At 48.5% G+C, this 16404-nt stretch overlaps 1 protein-coding gene across 1 annotated transcript in view; it reads left to right on the top strand.

Annotated features, from left to right (window-relative positions):
- LOC119974222 (thyroid adenoma-associated protein homolog) overlaps nucleotides 1-16188 on the top strand; it is a 570459-nt gene extending 554271 nt beyond the window's left edge. The window contains 2 exon segments of the mRNA XM_038812984.1: nucleotides 10578-10744; nucleotides 15487-16188. Coding sequence (XP_038668912.1) covers nucleotides 10578-10744; nucleotides 15487-15816 — 497 coding nt within the window. The 3' untranslated portion in view covers nucleotides 15817-16188.
- The last annotated feature ends 216 nt before the right edge of the window (nucleotides 16189-16404 follow it).

Here is a 16404-nt window from a genome sequence, read left to right as displayed (position 1 = left end):
ATTCCGGCGCCTGTTCAGGGAGGCCGTTACGGGAATTGAACCCGCGCTGCTGGCCTTGTTCTGCCAGCTGTTTAGCCCACTGTGCTAAATCAGCCTCTGCCCAACCCATTTAATTCCTAATCCCAATCAGTATGGGTTGGGAGCTTTCCCGTATTTTGTAAATTAACCTCTTATGGATGTATATCCAGCAACTATAGCCGCTCTGCTGGTGGCACTGGCAACAATGATGAATTGGCGAACTCTGATTGGCTAGCGGATCTTGGGAGGGGAGTGTTTCTCGCCAACGTGTTGTTCGCTTGTAATGGGTTTTTCTCTTCCTGTCGCTTGTCAATGGGATTTCCCATTGAAACCAACCCACGCCACCAGGAAACCTGCAGGCCAGGGTGTGCTTCAAGGGGGAAAAGAGAATCAAAGGCCATCATGTTCTTACGACAACAGTCTGTAAGAGTGAACTTCTCAGGATTGAATATATTGCTGGACAACATTCGACACAAAGATATGAACAAAGAACAATACAGCACAGGAACAGGCCCACCGGCCCTCCCAAGCCTGCGCCGATCCGTCTGTTCATGTGTCTGTTCAGATAAGTATTAGAGATCGTTAACGTATCTGCCTCAACCACCTCACTTGGCAGTGCATTCCAGGCCACCGCCATCCTCTATGTAAAAAATTTCCCCCACACAGCTACACTGAACCTTTCCCCCCTTGTGAACTTGTGCGCCTTTATAATTGTAATTTCCACCCTGAGAAAAAGCCTCCAACTGTTAGCCCTATCTATACCCCAAATAATTTTATAAACTTCTATCAGGTCACCCCTCAGCCTCGTCTCTCGAGGGAGAACAATCCCAGTTTATTCACTATCTCCTCATAGCTAATACACTCCATACCAGGCAACATCCTGGTAAACCTTTTCTGTACTCCCTCCAAAGCCTCCACGTCCTTTTGGTAGTGCAGTGACCAGAATTGGACACAGGATTCCAAATGTAGCCTAACCAACGTTCTCTATAATTGTAACATAATTTTCAAGCTTTGATACTCGATACCTCGTCCAATGAAGGCAAGCATGCCATATGCTTTCTTTACCACCATTTCCACCTGTGCTGCCACTTCTAAGGATCAGTGGACATGCACACCCAGATCACTCTGTGTCTCTACGCTCCTGATGGTTCTGCCATTTATTTTATAGCTTCGACCTGAATTGGATCTACCAAAATGCATCACCTCGCATTTGTCCTGGTTAAATTCCATCTGCCATTTCCCTGCCCAATTTTGCAGCCTATCTAAAATCCTGTTGTATTCTCTGACAATCTTCATCACTATCCGCAATTCCTGCAATCTTAGTGTCATCCGCAAACTTGCTAATCAGACCCACTTTGTTTTCTTCCAAGTCATTTATATATATTACAAAGAGCAGAGGTTCCAGTCCAAAGATGTGCAGGTTAGGTGGATTGGCCATGCTAAATTGCCCTTAGTGTTAGGTGGGGTTACTGGGTTATGGGGATAGGGTGGAGGTATGAGCTTGGGTAGGGTGCTCTTTCTAAGAGCCGGTGCAGACTCGATGGGCTGAATGGCCTCCATCTGCACTGTAAATTCTATGAAACTGATCCCTGTGGAACACCACTAGTTACAGAACGCCAATCGGAAAAACACCCTTCCCCTGCTACCCTCTGTTTTCTATGGCCAAGCCAGTTCTGGATCCATCCAGCTAGTTCACCTCTGACCCCATGTGATCTAATCTTTTGCACCAGCCTGCCATGAGGAACCTTATCAAATGCTTTACTAAAGTCCATGTAGACAATATCCACAGCCTTTCCCTCGTCAATCATTTTTGTCACCTCCTCAAAAAATTCAAATTAGTGAGACGTGACCTCTGGTGAAATAAGAAATCACCATAGCAATTTACCAAAGAATGTAACCAAAACTTACCCCAAAAAGGATATGGTGTTTTTTTAAAAATATTTTTATATGGATATTTGCAAGTTTTAATAATAATAACAATAGCAATGCCATGAACATGGTGCAATAAACATTCCCCTCCCCATCCCAATCTTCACACACCCCAACCATGAAACAACAATCTCCCCCCCCCCCCTTAATTTTCCCCGAGAAAGTCGACGAGCGGCTGCCCCTCCGGGTGAACCCAACCATTGACCCTCTGAAGGCAAACTTTATTTTCTCGAGACTGAGAAACCCAGCCATGTCACTAACCCAGGTCTCGACACTCAGGGGCTTTGAGTCCCTCCTCATTAATAAGATCCGTCTCTGGGCTACCAGGGAGGCAGAGGCAAAGACTTCTTTCGCCCCCTGAACACCTGGCTCTTCCGACACTCCAAAGATTGCCACCTTCGGACTCTGCACCACCCATGTTTTCCAGGCTTTCAAGCTGGGGAAGCTCCCATCTATAAATAGATCCCCCATCCTCCTAATTCCTGCCCTTTGCCATCTCCGGAACCCACCGTCCAGCCAACCCGGTACAAGCCGATGATTATTATAAATCAGGGTCCAAACCGATGCTCCCTCCATTCTCTTATGTCTCCTCCATTGCCCCCAGATTCTCAGAGCCGCCACCATCACTGTGAAGTATCGGGCCGGCGAGAACGGAAGAGGTGCCATTATCAGTGCTCCCAAACTTGTGTCTTTGAATGACGCCGCCTCCATCTGCTCCCACACCGACCCCTCCCCCACTACCCACTTCCTAATCATGGCTATATTAGCTGCCTAGTAGTAATTGCAGAAGATCGGCAGCGCCTCCCCCCGACTGCGTCCCAGCAACACTTTCATCACTCGCGGGGTTTTACCCGCCCACACAAAGCCCAAAATAACCTTATTCACCAGCTTGAAAAAGGCCCTCTGGATGAAGATGGAGAGGCACTGAAAGACAAACTGAAATCTGGGGAGGACCGTCATTTTCACGGTCTGTACACCCACTCCCTCCCCCGCCAGTGATAGCGGGAGCATGTCCCATCTCTTAAAGTCCCCTTCCATTTGTTCTACCAGCCGGGATAAGTTTAACGTGAGCAGTGCCTCCCATTCCTGGGCCACCTGGATTCCCAGATACCGAAAGCTCTTCCCTACCATTCTAAGCGGCAGCTCTCCCAGTCTCTTCTCCTGTCCTCTTGCCTGGATCGCGAAAATCTCATTTTTCTCCCATGTTCAATTTATACCCCCAAAAATTGCCAAATTCCCCCAGGATTCGCATTACTTCCCCCATTCCCTCCAACGGCTGTGAAATATACAAGAGCAGGTCATCTGTGTAAAGTGAGACCTGGTGCTCCCCCCCCCCCCCCCCCCCCCCCCCCCCAAACCAGCCCTTTCCAGTTCCTAGACCCTCTTATGGCTCTGTGGCCAGAGCAAACAGTAACGGGGAGAGGGGGAACCCTTCCCTCATCCCTCGGTGTAGTTTAAAATACCCCGATCTCAGCAGGTTCATACGCACACTCGCTACTGGTGCCTGATAGAGCAACCACACCCAGTCAATAAAGCCCTCAACAAACCCAAACCTTCCCAGCGCCTCCCACAGGTAATTCCACTCCACCCGATCAAAAGCCTTCTCCGCATCTATCGCTACCACCACCTCCACCTCCTCGCCTGAGGACATCATATTAACATTTAAAAGCCTTCGAACAGTGGCCTTGAGTTGCTTGCCCTTTACAAATCCCGTCTGGTCTTCCCCTATCACCCCCGGGAAACAGTCCTCTCTAGCCTTGTGGCCAGTATCTTAGCCAGCAGTTTGGCGTCCACATTAAGTAGAGAAATCGGCCTGTATGACCCGCATTGCTCCGGATCCTTCTCCCATTTCAGGATCAATGAAATCGAGGCCTACGACATTGTTGGGGGAGGACACCCTTGTCTCTTGCTTCATTAAATGTCCTCACCAGCAGTGGGCTCAATATCTCTGAAAACCTTACAGAATTCCACCGGATAGCTATCAGGCCCCGGGGCCTTGCCCGACTGCATGTCCTCCAGCCCTCGATTATTTCCTCAATCTCAATTGGGGCTCCCAGCCCTTCCACCAGATCCCCCTCTACCCTGGGAAACCTCAACTGATCCAAAAACTGTGTCATCCCCTCCACCCCAGCCGGGGTTTCTGACTCATATAATTTACTATATAAGTCCTTAAACACCTCATTCACCCACACTGGGTCGAGGACAGTACTCCCGCCTCTACTCTTTACTTTCTCTATCTCCCTGGCCGCCTCCCTTTTCCTGAGCTGGTGCGCTAACATTTTGCTTGCCTTTTCCCCGTACTCATAAATCGCCCCCCTTGCCTTCCTCAACTGTTCCACCGCTTTCTCTGTTGTCAACTCCACCTGTAACCTCCGCCGCTCCCTCAGTAGCCCCGCGTCCGGGGCCTCCAAGCACCTCCTTTCCACCTGGAGTATATCCTCCACTAACCTATCCCTCTCAGCCCGTTCCACCCTTTCGCTGCGGGCCCGTAAGGAGATTAATTCTCCTCTGACCACTGCCTTCAAAGCTTCCCAGACCGCCGCTGCTGGATGGACTTGTTAACCCGCCCACAGATCGCTTCGTCCGCTAGCAACACCACACCCAGTCTCTACAGCGGGCATTGCCCTCTCTCCACACTAACCCATAGATCCAACCAATGCGGGGCATGATCCCACACTACGATTGCTGAGTACTCAGTATCTATCACCTCCAGTATTAGCGCCCTGCTCAGAACAAAAAAGTCAATGCGAGAGTATACCTTGTGGACATGGGAGAAAAAATAAAACTCCTTTGCCCTTGGCCGTACAAACCTCCATGGGTCTACTCCCCCCATCTGTTCCATAAACCCCTTCAATTCCTTTGCCGCGACTGGCACCCTCCCTGTCCTGGATTTTGACCAGTCCAATTCCAAATCAATGACTGTGTTAAAATCTCCTCCCATGATCAGGTTATGTGACTCTTAAGTCTGGGATCTTACCTAACACCTGCCTCATAAATTCCACATCGTCCCATTTCAGAGCATATATGTTTACGAGGACCACCCACACCCCCTCCAGCTTCCCATTCACCATTATGTACCTACCCCCCTTGTCTGACACGATTCCCCCTGCCTCAAATGCCACTCATTTGTTGATCAAGATCACTACCCACCTGAGTCCAGCCCTGAGTGGAATACTTGGCCAACCCACTAGTTTCTCAAACTCGTCTGATCTATAACCTTTAGGTGTGTCTCTTGTAGCATTGCCACGTCCGCCTTTAGCCCCCTCAAATGCGTAAATACGTGAGCCCTCTTGACCGGCCCATTGAACCCTGTCACGTTCCATGTAACCAGCCTGGTCGGGGGGCTTCCCCCCTTCCTGCCGACTAGCCATCACCCTTGTTAGGCCAGCCCCAAGCTCGCTCCTTCCGCCTCCTTGAGCCCCCTCTCGGGCATTCGCCGTTCCTGACCTCCCATTTGTCCCCTAGTAACAGTTCCTCCCCTGTCAGCTGAGCAGCTCCCCCCTCTCTCTCCCCCCCGAGCAACAGCACTAGAAACCCAAGCCCCCCAAGTCAAGCTCCAGCTTAACACGTGCTCACCCCCCACTGAGTTTCTGAGAGTCAGCTGACCCGTGCTGACTTGATAGCGCCCGTCCCTGGCACCAAGCATTCTGTCTCCCCATTGTTCTCTCCCCTCTCTTCCCATTTGGACAAACATATTAAAAGCATCACATTCCCCAATAAACAAACATCAGAAAAAACAGTGAAAAAACAGCCACTTTAGAAAAAAAACACAGAAACAAAACCAGTCCCAAAGACCACCCCCCTCTAACCAGCTCCCTGCAAGACAAAGTTAACTTGAGCCATCGAAACAGCCCCTTCTTACAAATAGCACTACTTATATTTATACAACCCAGCACAAATCACCGCCACAGTACTCTCCAAGGCTTCAGTGTCTTTTAATTTGCCTCCAGCCTCTTTACTTTAATAAAAGTCCATACTTAGTCTGGTGTTTTAAAGTAGAAGTCCCGTTCCTCATGTGTGACCCACAGACGGGCTGGGTATAACATCCCGAACTTCACCTCCTTCTTAAAGAGGGCCATTTTTGCCCGATTAAACCCAGCTCACCTCTTGGCCAAATCCGCGCCCAGGTCCTGATAAATGCGCAGCTCACAATTCTCCCACTTGCTGCTCCATTCTTTCTTGGCCCACTGCAGAACGTGTTCCTTGTCCAGGAAAGCGTACAACCGTCGCCCTCGGCGGCCTGTTCGCCCGGGGCTTCTTCACGAGGGCTCTGTGCACTCTATCCACTTCCAGGGGCCAAGGGAACACCTCAGCCCCCATCAACTCCTCCAATATGTCCATCACATAAGCACTCGCAACCAATCCCTCACTGCCTTCAGGGAGGCTGCCAGTGCTAAGATTCTGCCTCCTGGACCTGTTCTCCAGGTCCTCCTGCTTCTCCTGCATTCTTTTCTGGCGGTCGTTCATTATCTCCACCTTGGTCTCCAGTACAGTTATGTATTCCTCGTGCTCAGACACTTTTTCTCCACTTCCTGGATCGCTCTTCTGCGGGTCTCTTGATTCTGCACCACTTGATCAATCGAAGCCTTAATCGGGTAGAGCGTGTCCTTCTTCAGCTTGGCGAAGCAATCTTCGAAATCTTCACCAGCTGCTCCGTCGACCACTGCGCCGTCTCCCCACGGCCCTTGCTGTCCGCCATGCTTTCCCACGTTGCCAGCTCTTCTTGCATCTTCCTTATAGGACTTTGTCTTCTCACATGGCTACTTCTGGTCCAATTCTTCATACACTGGAGGGGGATTTATCCTCACTGTCTCACTCTTCACCGATTTAGCCCATAATATCCGGGGGAAAACGGGGGAAAAAGGTCCAAACATTCGTCCCAGGCGGGAGCTATCAAATGTGCGACCTACTCCTCCATGGTCGCCACCGGAAATCCATGGTGTTTAACTAATGAGACACAAATTATATTCTGATTGTTCTTTGCTTCAATACAGCTCATGATTTAACTCTGTTCAGGGCAGCACGGTGGCGCAGTGGGTTAGCCCTGTAGTCTCACGGCGCTGAGGTTCCAGGTTCGATCCCGGCTCTGGGTCACTGTCCGTGTGGAGTTTCCACATTCTCCCTAGTGTTTGCGTGGGTTTCGCCCCCACAACCCCTGGTTACATGGAACGTGACAGGGTTCAATGGGCCGGTCAAGAGGGCTCGCCCCCACAACCCCCACATGGACTTGAGGTTGTTTTCGTTAGAGAGAAGAAGGTTCATTTTCATTAAGAGGTGACCTAATAGAGGCATACAAAATGATCAGAGGGTTAGATAGGGTGGACAGCGAGAGCCTTCTCCCGCGGATGGAGGTGGCTAGCATGAGGGGACATAGCCTTAAATTGAGGGGTAATAGATATAGGACAGAGGTCAGAGGTGGGTTTTTTACGCAAAGAGTGGTGAGGCCGTGGAATGCCCTACCTGCAACAGTAGTGAACTCGCCAACATTGAGGGCATTTAAAAGTTTATTGGATAAGCATATGGATGATAAGGGCATAGTGTAGGTTAGATGGTCTTTAGTTTTTTTCCATGTCGGTGCAACATCGAGGGTCGAAGGGCCTGTACTGCGCTGTATCGTTCTATGTTCTAACCCAAAAATATGCAGGCTAGGTGGATTGGCCACGGTAAATTGTCCATTAATTGGAAAAAATGAATTGGGTACTCCAAATTTATTTTTTAAAATGATTTAACTCTGTTCAAGTACATTTTTGAAATCTAATCATGAATTGTTCTTATAAAGCAACAACCTTAGACTACACATTTTATATGAACCAGTAATGCTTATTTCTCCCACCTGAACATAACAATAAATTAATTTACCCATTATCGTGATCTCTATAATGTTCGCCAACTGTACTGCTATGTGTTTCTAAATCATGATGGAGCAAGTTTTGACTACTGAAAGAAGTGGGTTTCACCTATAATTGGGTGTTTTCCTTCTTAACTGTGGTACACAATGCTGTAATTCAGTGTGTTTATAGAAACATTGGGGGAAGCCCAAGTAACAAGCATTTCTATAAAACCATTTAAACCTCACCCATGTTGTATTCCAATTCCAGCCATTGTGAAAATAAATTAATTTTACTTGAAAGTTTTCTTTTTGGGGATATATTTTCTTCTCTTCACTAATGGTTTAAAAAACGACAGTGGTTGCAAATGAGAAAAACCCAATTTATACCTTTGACATTTTTGTTCACATTAACAAAAAGGGAAATGTATGAGTACATTTTCCCTATGTTCACTAACGTAGAAACAAAAAACTAAGTTGATTGTAGCAAACAATTAAAGGAACAATGAACAATGGCCATTCTGGCCATGCCACTGTGGCTAGGCTATGGGGAATAGAAACAGTACCTTGTGGAGTGAAATCTCTTGTTTTGCTTTGAGCAATTTTTATGCCCTTCCCTTTTCTGTTGGTCTACCCCATACCACAAATTATTCAGGTCTGAGATCTCTGTGCTTTGCAGTTCTGGCCTCTTGTTATCTCCGATTTTAGTTGCTTCATCATTTTTGCCTTCAGCTGCCTAAACCCTAGGTTCTGGAATTCCATTCAGCTCCTCCCAGAAATCTTTCCAACTCTCCTCCATTAAGACATTCTGTAATAGCTATACCTTTGGCCAAGCTTGTATCATCTGACTTAACATATCCTAAGTAGCTTGGAGTCAAATTTTGTTTGATAATAGAAGCCCCTTGGGATGTTTTGCTACATTAAAGGTGCTATATAAATGCAAGTTTGTGTCTTGAAGCGAGACACCTTAGGCCTGCCATGGCATTTGGAGGATCATAATAGCAACTTTAAGGTGATTGTTTATTCCGATGTGGAAGCACCAATCTCTCCCCAGTGTTTCCTGGTAGCACACACAAATCAAGAACTCAACATTTGATGGAATTAGAGGTGAGAACTTGCATTTTGGATGGGATCTACCAGCCGCATTGCACCCAAAAAGCGGCGCAGCTACTGGTAGATGCTGGGAGATCCCACTTCCAGGATCTACCTGGCTCGCCACGCCTCGCGAGATTTAATGCTTTATCGTGAGACATGGCGATGTGAACCCCAGCCAATGTGGGCAGTAGCACTTTCTGGTAAATCTGCATATTAGAGTCAGACAGCTAGTGTCACTCTAATATGTGTTCCCGAAATCTAACCAAGGCGTGGGATCTAACTCCCTCACCTTGGTAATCTTGGGCGAGGGCCAATCAGTACTGGACTCCACAAGCAGGGACCAGATGGAACATCTGACCTCTGGGGGGGGTCTCCCAGAGCATTTGAGGCCCACAGGTGAATGGGTAGATTGGCACCCTGGCAGTGCCCCTGCAAGCTGGCATTGCCAGCATGCATCCTGGCAGTGCCACCTCGGTGCCCGCCATGCATTGCCAGGGTGCCAATCTGGCACTGCCAAACTGGCATTTTTTGAGCAGCGGTAATTGACTGGGAGAGGGGCCTGCGGACCTCCTTCTAAGGAATTGGGGCTAGTAGGTGAGTTGGGGGCTCAAAATCGGGGCGCTATTTATAAATGACATCCCAATCTCTCACTGCACTGAGGAACTCTGCTTGCCAAGGTGAAGAAAATGGGGCTAAATGCAGCCTTGTCGGGGAGCTCCCCGCTGAGGCCCCCGATCTACCCAGATGGGTGCTAGATAGCAGGGTGTTTCTCCGCGCTCTGAGCGGCAGGAAACACCCAGCTAATTTTGCACAATGGGACTGCATTGCATTCGGGTACATTGCACCCTTTATCCTTAAATATCGACTTCCTGGTTAGGTGCTAGTCTACTGTCTACAAATTCAGGAAGAAACACGCATTAATAGGTAGAAGTTATTGAAATCTACATCATTAGAGGGCATGACAGGATAAATGCTGAGAGGATGTCTTCCCTGGCTAGAGAGCTTCGAAATCGGAGTCATAGACTCAGAATAAGAGGTTGACTCGGCCTGAATGAGCAGAAATTTCTTCACTCAAAGGGTTGCAAATCTTTGAAATTCTCTACCTGAGAGGGCTATGGATACTCCGTCATTGAGTATATTCAAGACAAAGATCGATAGATTTTAAGATACTAAGAAAGTCAATTTTGGAAAAGTTAGGTTTTACACATTTCTTCCCTCCGTCACCAGAACATCAATCTTAAGTTATGTACAGATAGTGGGCTATTAGGATAGTGTGTTACTACCACTCAATAATGCACGACACAGACAAGAACATGTTTCCTGACTTGATTTTGTTTTAACTAAAATAAATCAGTGTTTTTTTAATGGAATTTCTGTTCTCTTGGTGTTATTGTAGCAAAGATACAACTTGGTGTCACTTTACCCTACCTGTGCTTTCCATTATTCTATCCGTCTTTAGAATTTTGCTGTAAAATTCAGTGCATGGGTGGGGACATTAAATCTTTGGTGTACATTTTTGATCAAGTGGCAGTGATGTAACTCTTAAGTATCTTACTAATTTCTCATGCCACTTCTCCATCGTAGAAACTTTCCAAACAAGAGACGATGTCAGTGCCAATTTTTTTTATTGAGTCATCATCAGAGAACTGTAAAACTTTTGCACTTATTTTTGTCATTTTATTCCTCCCCACGCCCATCTGTCATGTAGATATTTTGTTTGTTGTCGTTAACCCACCTCTGGCTATGGACCTTGGCCTTGGTGTGCTCTGCGAACTTTTACAGATCTGGAACCAAACTTCCCGCGGAATTGTTGCGCTAATTGAATGGATGCTGGGAGAAGAGGATATGAAAGAAGATACAGTGAATGAAAATCTGGTACGTTTATAAGGAACATATTTCCTAAGTCTAGCTGAGCATGTAACCCTAATTTTTTGTAAAGTTTTGTGACAAAATTAAAATGAATAAATGAACTAAAAAGTCATTTAATTTATCAATTTTACTGTCACTTCCTACCCATCTAAAATATTTGAGTTTGTTTTTCATTTTATGCTCCTATTTTCATGGAGGTGCTGCCTCTGTGATGGGGTCTGTGGGCACCAATCATCCTGCTTTGCTATCTTTGTGTTATAAAAGACAATGGGTGGGATTCTGCATTAGCCAAAGCCAAACTCGTGAAACGCGAATGGACGCAGAATCGGTCCCGATTTCAAAATTGTGCGGGCGCCGATTTGACGGCAAATCGCAATTCTCCATCACCTCAACACCGCCATCAATGCTTACCGGAACGCATGTACAGTAAACACTGTTTGCATATCGTTAGCAGGCTCGACCCGGTATTCTCCGGGGCCTCCGTGATTCTCCTCCTCCAATGGGTCGAGTTTCCGATGGCATGGTTCACTTGTGCTTTGAAAAATCGCGAAACCAGTGTCGCGGCTGATGAAGGAGAGAGAGAGAGGAGTTAGGACACAGAGAGGAGTGACTGTGGGCTTCCGGGCAGGACACTAGCTGGGGTGGTGGGGGGAACAGGTCGGGTGACCCCGCACGGGACAGAGGTGGTGTCCAGGCACGGACCGCCATTATTGTGGCCTGCAAGGCAGCCATCTTGCCGCACACCTCACGAACCACCCATCCTGGCCCCTGGCTCTGCAAAGTGACACTGACCATATGGGCACCCCCACCCCAGCACCCTGCCTGGGGCACCTCCCTCTGTGTCTGCACCACATCGACCAGCGCCTGGGCAATGCCACTGACGTTCTCAGCCATGGCCCACTGTGATTGGGCTACGCTCAGGAGCGACACTGCGATTTTCAGGTGGCTCTGAGACATGGTCGTCTGTGAGGCGGAAACCCTGTTTTGGGCCTCGGTCAGCTTCTGCACAGAATGCCCTAGGTCTTGGACATGCTGATCCATAGCCGGAACAGTTGTCCCCCCCCAATGCCTACACCGCAGACGCCAGTGCGGTGTTTGCCTTGTCGGCATACATTGTTGGCACCACCTCCTGCTCCTGCAAGGGGTTGGATTATTTCAACTGCAGCTGCAGCAGCTGGATGCTTGCCAACAACCTCTCATGTAGTCCCTCACTCTGCGACTGCATCTCCACTGTAGATGGGACTGTTTGTTCCGGGACCCGTCTGGACGGCAGATAGTCCCTGCAATCAGCCTGCACGACAACTGTCCACCCACTCGGGTGCTCCTATCTCCACCTGCTGTACCAGGGTCAACTGTGGTGCACGTCAAATGGTGTCCCAGGAGCCTCTTCACCAAAGTGCCCAACCAAGGTGAGAGTGTCTGGGATGGTGGAGGGTGTTGGAGACAGCTGTGATGGAAAATCACTGTCATCCTACAACCTGAGTTCCGGGGTCTCCTGAGTCGTGGGCGGATCACTGGTGTCTGAGCTGCTCTCAGCGTCAGTGTTCGCTCACGGGGGGGCCCCACCTGTGGCATGGACTGGGGACGGGTGCTCCACCCGTCACCAGCAGGTCCTGCAAGACACAAGACAAGACAGATGATTAGTCTGCGGGCAAGTGGGGGTGGGCATGTTTGGGGGAGGGGGCAGGGGGTTGTTGGCGTGAAGGTTGTGGGGGAGGGGGGGTTGTCACACATGTCACGGGGAACCACAACTAAGTGGTGACCCACTTCCTCGCCCGTGGCTGAGCTCCACCACAGTGGCTTCCCGCTCCTCCAGGCCGCCGCCACGTCCAGGGCCCTCTGCTTGGCCACGGTGAGGGACCGCAGGTCCGGTGGCCCCCCTCCTGTCCTCTCCCGCTCCCTGCAGTTCTGCACGGGCTTCTCCTGAGAGGTGATGGGGGGGAACAGAAAATGATAGTTTTAGACAGTCCGACGCATGCAGGGGGGTGTGAGGAGCTGGTGTCTCAGTGGCCAGGGCACCCTGTCATGACGGCCGGTATGGGTACCGACATGTGGGGCAGGGTGGGGTGTTCAGCCGTCCTGGTGGGGCGGTGGGGGGGGGGGGGGGGGTTACGCGTGTGTGGGACGTGGGTTACTGCCAGGGGAACAGTGCTGCCTACTCACCCTAACTGCCCTGAGGAGGTTGTGTAGTTATTTCCGGCACTGCTGGCCATTCTGGCCTCTTGCATCTGTGCTCAGTCACGGCGAATGGGGGCAGCTGGCAGCCTCCTTCCCGGGCTGGGGTACAGGGTCATCCTCCGCTCTTCCACCATCTTGTTGGCTGGGATGATGTGTGTGGTGTGGGAAGTGTGTACACGTGGCTGCAGCTTGTCAGCCTCATGTGACTGAATCGTGAATCTGACATCGTTTCTCCTCATTGTGTTCCACGTGACACTGGTGCTAGCCCCTTAGCAGTAGCGGAATCGATCCAGGTGCAGCGCCAGTTTTTCTGTTGTGAAAGTCCACAAATTCTGCATTGGCGTCAACACTTAGGGCGGGATTCTCCAACCCCCCCCCGCCGGGTCGGCACGAATCCCACCCTGATGCCGGTTGCCGTATTCTCCGGTGCCAGTTTTCGGGTGGGGGCAGGGTTCACACCACGCCAGTCGGGGCCGTTGGCAGCAGCCCCCCGGCAATTCTCCGGGCCCTGATAGGCTGAGCGGCCGTCAGTTTCTGGCCAGTTCCGCTGGCGTGGATCAGACATGGTCCCACACAGCGGGACCTGGCAGATAAGTCGGCTGGGGCGGTCCTCCGGGGGGGGGGCACGATGGCCTGGCCCACGATCAGGGCCCACCGATCTGCGGGCGGCCCTGTGCCGTGGGGTCACTTCCTTCCATGCCAGCCCCTGCAGGGCTCTGCCATGGCCGGTGCAGAGAAGACACCCCTCTGCGCATGCGGCAGAAAACGCCAGCAGTTCCGCGCATGCATGGGATCACACCGGATCTTTGGTGCACACGTGGACTCGCGCAGTCCCTTCGGCGCCGGCTGGCGTGGCGCCAACCCCTCCGCCGTCCACCTATCCCCCGAAAATGCGAAGAATTCCACTACTTCCAGTCGGCCTGACGCCGGAGTGGTTTGTGCCGTTTTTGACGCCGCCGTCGGTCCATCGCGCCAATTGCGGAGAATGCCGTTGTTAGATGGCATTGAAGATCACTCAAAATTAGACAAAATGTTATGGTTTCACCAAAGAGAACCAGGATTGAAGGGAATTTATATGATGCTGTTCAAGCAGGATGGCATCTGTGACTATAACCCTTCCCCTGGATAATGTTGTCACAATGCTGACATGGCAGGGACAGAAGCAAGAAAACTACTCACTTTCTGTTCCACCTCCCTCACCCTGCCATAAGCCATAAAATCCAGCCCCAAATGTCTTAAATTGATCTTGTTATCTTTTCTCTTTGTTGTAGAAAAATTGGTTTGTAACATATGTTCTTTATTTTCTGCAGTCTGTCTTGACATTAGTTAGCCTCACCTGACCTTATATGTGTGTGTGTGATCTATATTTGAAAGAAGAACTTAAGCACAAGTACTGACATCCTATTGACTAAATTTAGCAGAAGTTCAGGCCAGCAAGAATCTCCCATTCATTTGATTTTGAACTAATAATGACCACTCAAATGGAAAAAAAAAATGTCCTTTTCTTGGCTGTTAAGTGTACAAAGAACAAAGAGAAGTACAGCACAAGAACAGGCCCTTCGGCCCTCCAAGCCCGGCATGCCAAGTATTTGGACCCACCTATCATTGTAGAAATATTCCTCCAGAGAATTTAGGGACTATAGAACATCTGTCTGTCATAATATCCACTCATATATATAATGGAGAGCAGACAGGCAGTGATTGACACACAGGATGACCAGTAAGCACACAGCACAGTGCAGCCAATCACCAGGCAGGACACTACCACTGTAAAGCCAGAGGGCACTAGGTTTCCCGCTCTCTCTGGACCCAGCCACTGTGACAGTCAGAGTCCACGACCTAGCAAGTGCAAACACCATGCGGTAGCTAGTAAGTCTGGTCAGGCTAATACAAGGTCTCCAGTCAGTTCAATATAATGTCGACCCACAGCTGAATATGTTTATCAGTTCTATTGTTGAATAAAACAGTGTTGGATCTTCTCCAGTGTTAGACGTCTGTTTCTAGCTTCCCTGCATCGAGTGCAGTCCACATCGAACCAACCTGCCTAACACATCACTGTCCTCTACACTTACTTTAATTCTTGTAATCCAGGTTTATTACAAGCATAGACAAAACTCTACATTTCTTTTAAAACTGTACATTGTTGCAGGGTATTTCTAACCAAGTTGATACTTGGTTATTACACAATACCTCCTGCTCACTTCCCTTTTTGAAAAATATAAACTTTAGTTACACTTTATTAAATGGGGGCTGGTATAATGATTTATCAGAAAGAATTTGTCACAGTTGTTGGATCAGAATTTTGGAACTACCTACCCTACAGCATTGTGCAAGTACCTTTACCACATTGACTACAGTGAATCAAGAAGGCTGCTCAGCACCACCTTGTCAAAGGCAGTTAGGGGTCGGGATAAATGATGGACCTGCCTGCTTGTGACCCCCGTATCCTATGATTAAAAAATAAATAATTATTTTATTTCAAATGTATTTTAGATTTAGTTTCATATTTCTTCTGGAGAATTTTAAGATTATGTTTGCTTTGGAGACTGAATGTGTTTTCTTTATTTTAGGGGGAATACGACATACTTTTTGACAAAGGCGAATTTAACCTTTGGGCAGAGAAAATTACTTTTGCCAATCTACTCCGGAAGCATGTTTCGACCCTCATTTCCCAGTCACCTGCGGCTGGAGACGACGAATCGGAACTCTGCCGGCTAACAACGATGGCTGCCAACCAAGCCCAGCATGTAGCATGGCTCTTAAAGGGCCTACCTCCTGCACCAGAATTTTCTAGAACAGCAGACCACACAAGGCTCAGCATTCAAAAAGTGAGGCTTTTGAATGTAGCCCAGCTACTGAGGCTGTTTGGATTGGGTGCTGTTATTGCAGGATATTTCTGAAATGGAATGATCTCATTATTTGGCTTGGCCAGAAACTGAGAGAAAACAGATCAGCTGAGGCAAAATCATGACAAAGAGAGGCTTGTTGTGACTTGAAAAGTCTGTATCCCATAGATTTGTGTGTCTTACCACATGAAGATTTTTGTGCCAACAGTAATTACATGACAGCTATTTCCTCCTTTCACTGTTGAACACTGGATTATGTTGGCAGCAAAAGTGAACCTTTGTTCATCACCTAAGTAATGATATGTACACACACCTGTAATCCACAATTACAAATGATAACTAGGACAAGGGAAAAGTATGGTTCATTGTTCATTCAGGTGTTCTATGCGATATTTGAATCAAATAAAATTGAAATGTAATTTTTAATTTATAGTTGTGTTTCTTAACATAATAAAAAGCTTGACAGCCAGATATTTAAAAAAATCACAAGATTCTACAATATGGCTTGAGGATCACTCCAGACTAGGCAAAGTGGTATAGTTTCCCAAACGGAGCCAGGATTGAAGTGTGTTATCTGATGCTGCTCAAGCAGGGTGGCATCTGTGACTATGAACCTTCCTTTGGATAATTTTGTTGAAACCT

The sequence above is a fragment of the Scyliorhinus canicula genome, chromosome 1 (assembly GCF_902713615.1).
Source record: "Scyliorhinus canicula chromosome 1, sScyCan1.1, whole genome shotgun sequence".
Taxonomy (NCBI): Eukaryota; Metazoa; Chordata; class Chondrichthyes; order Carcharhiniformes; family Scyliorhinidae; genus Scyliorhinus; species Scyliorhinus canicula.
This window is presented reverse-complemented; position numbering and strand designations above follow the sequence as displayed.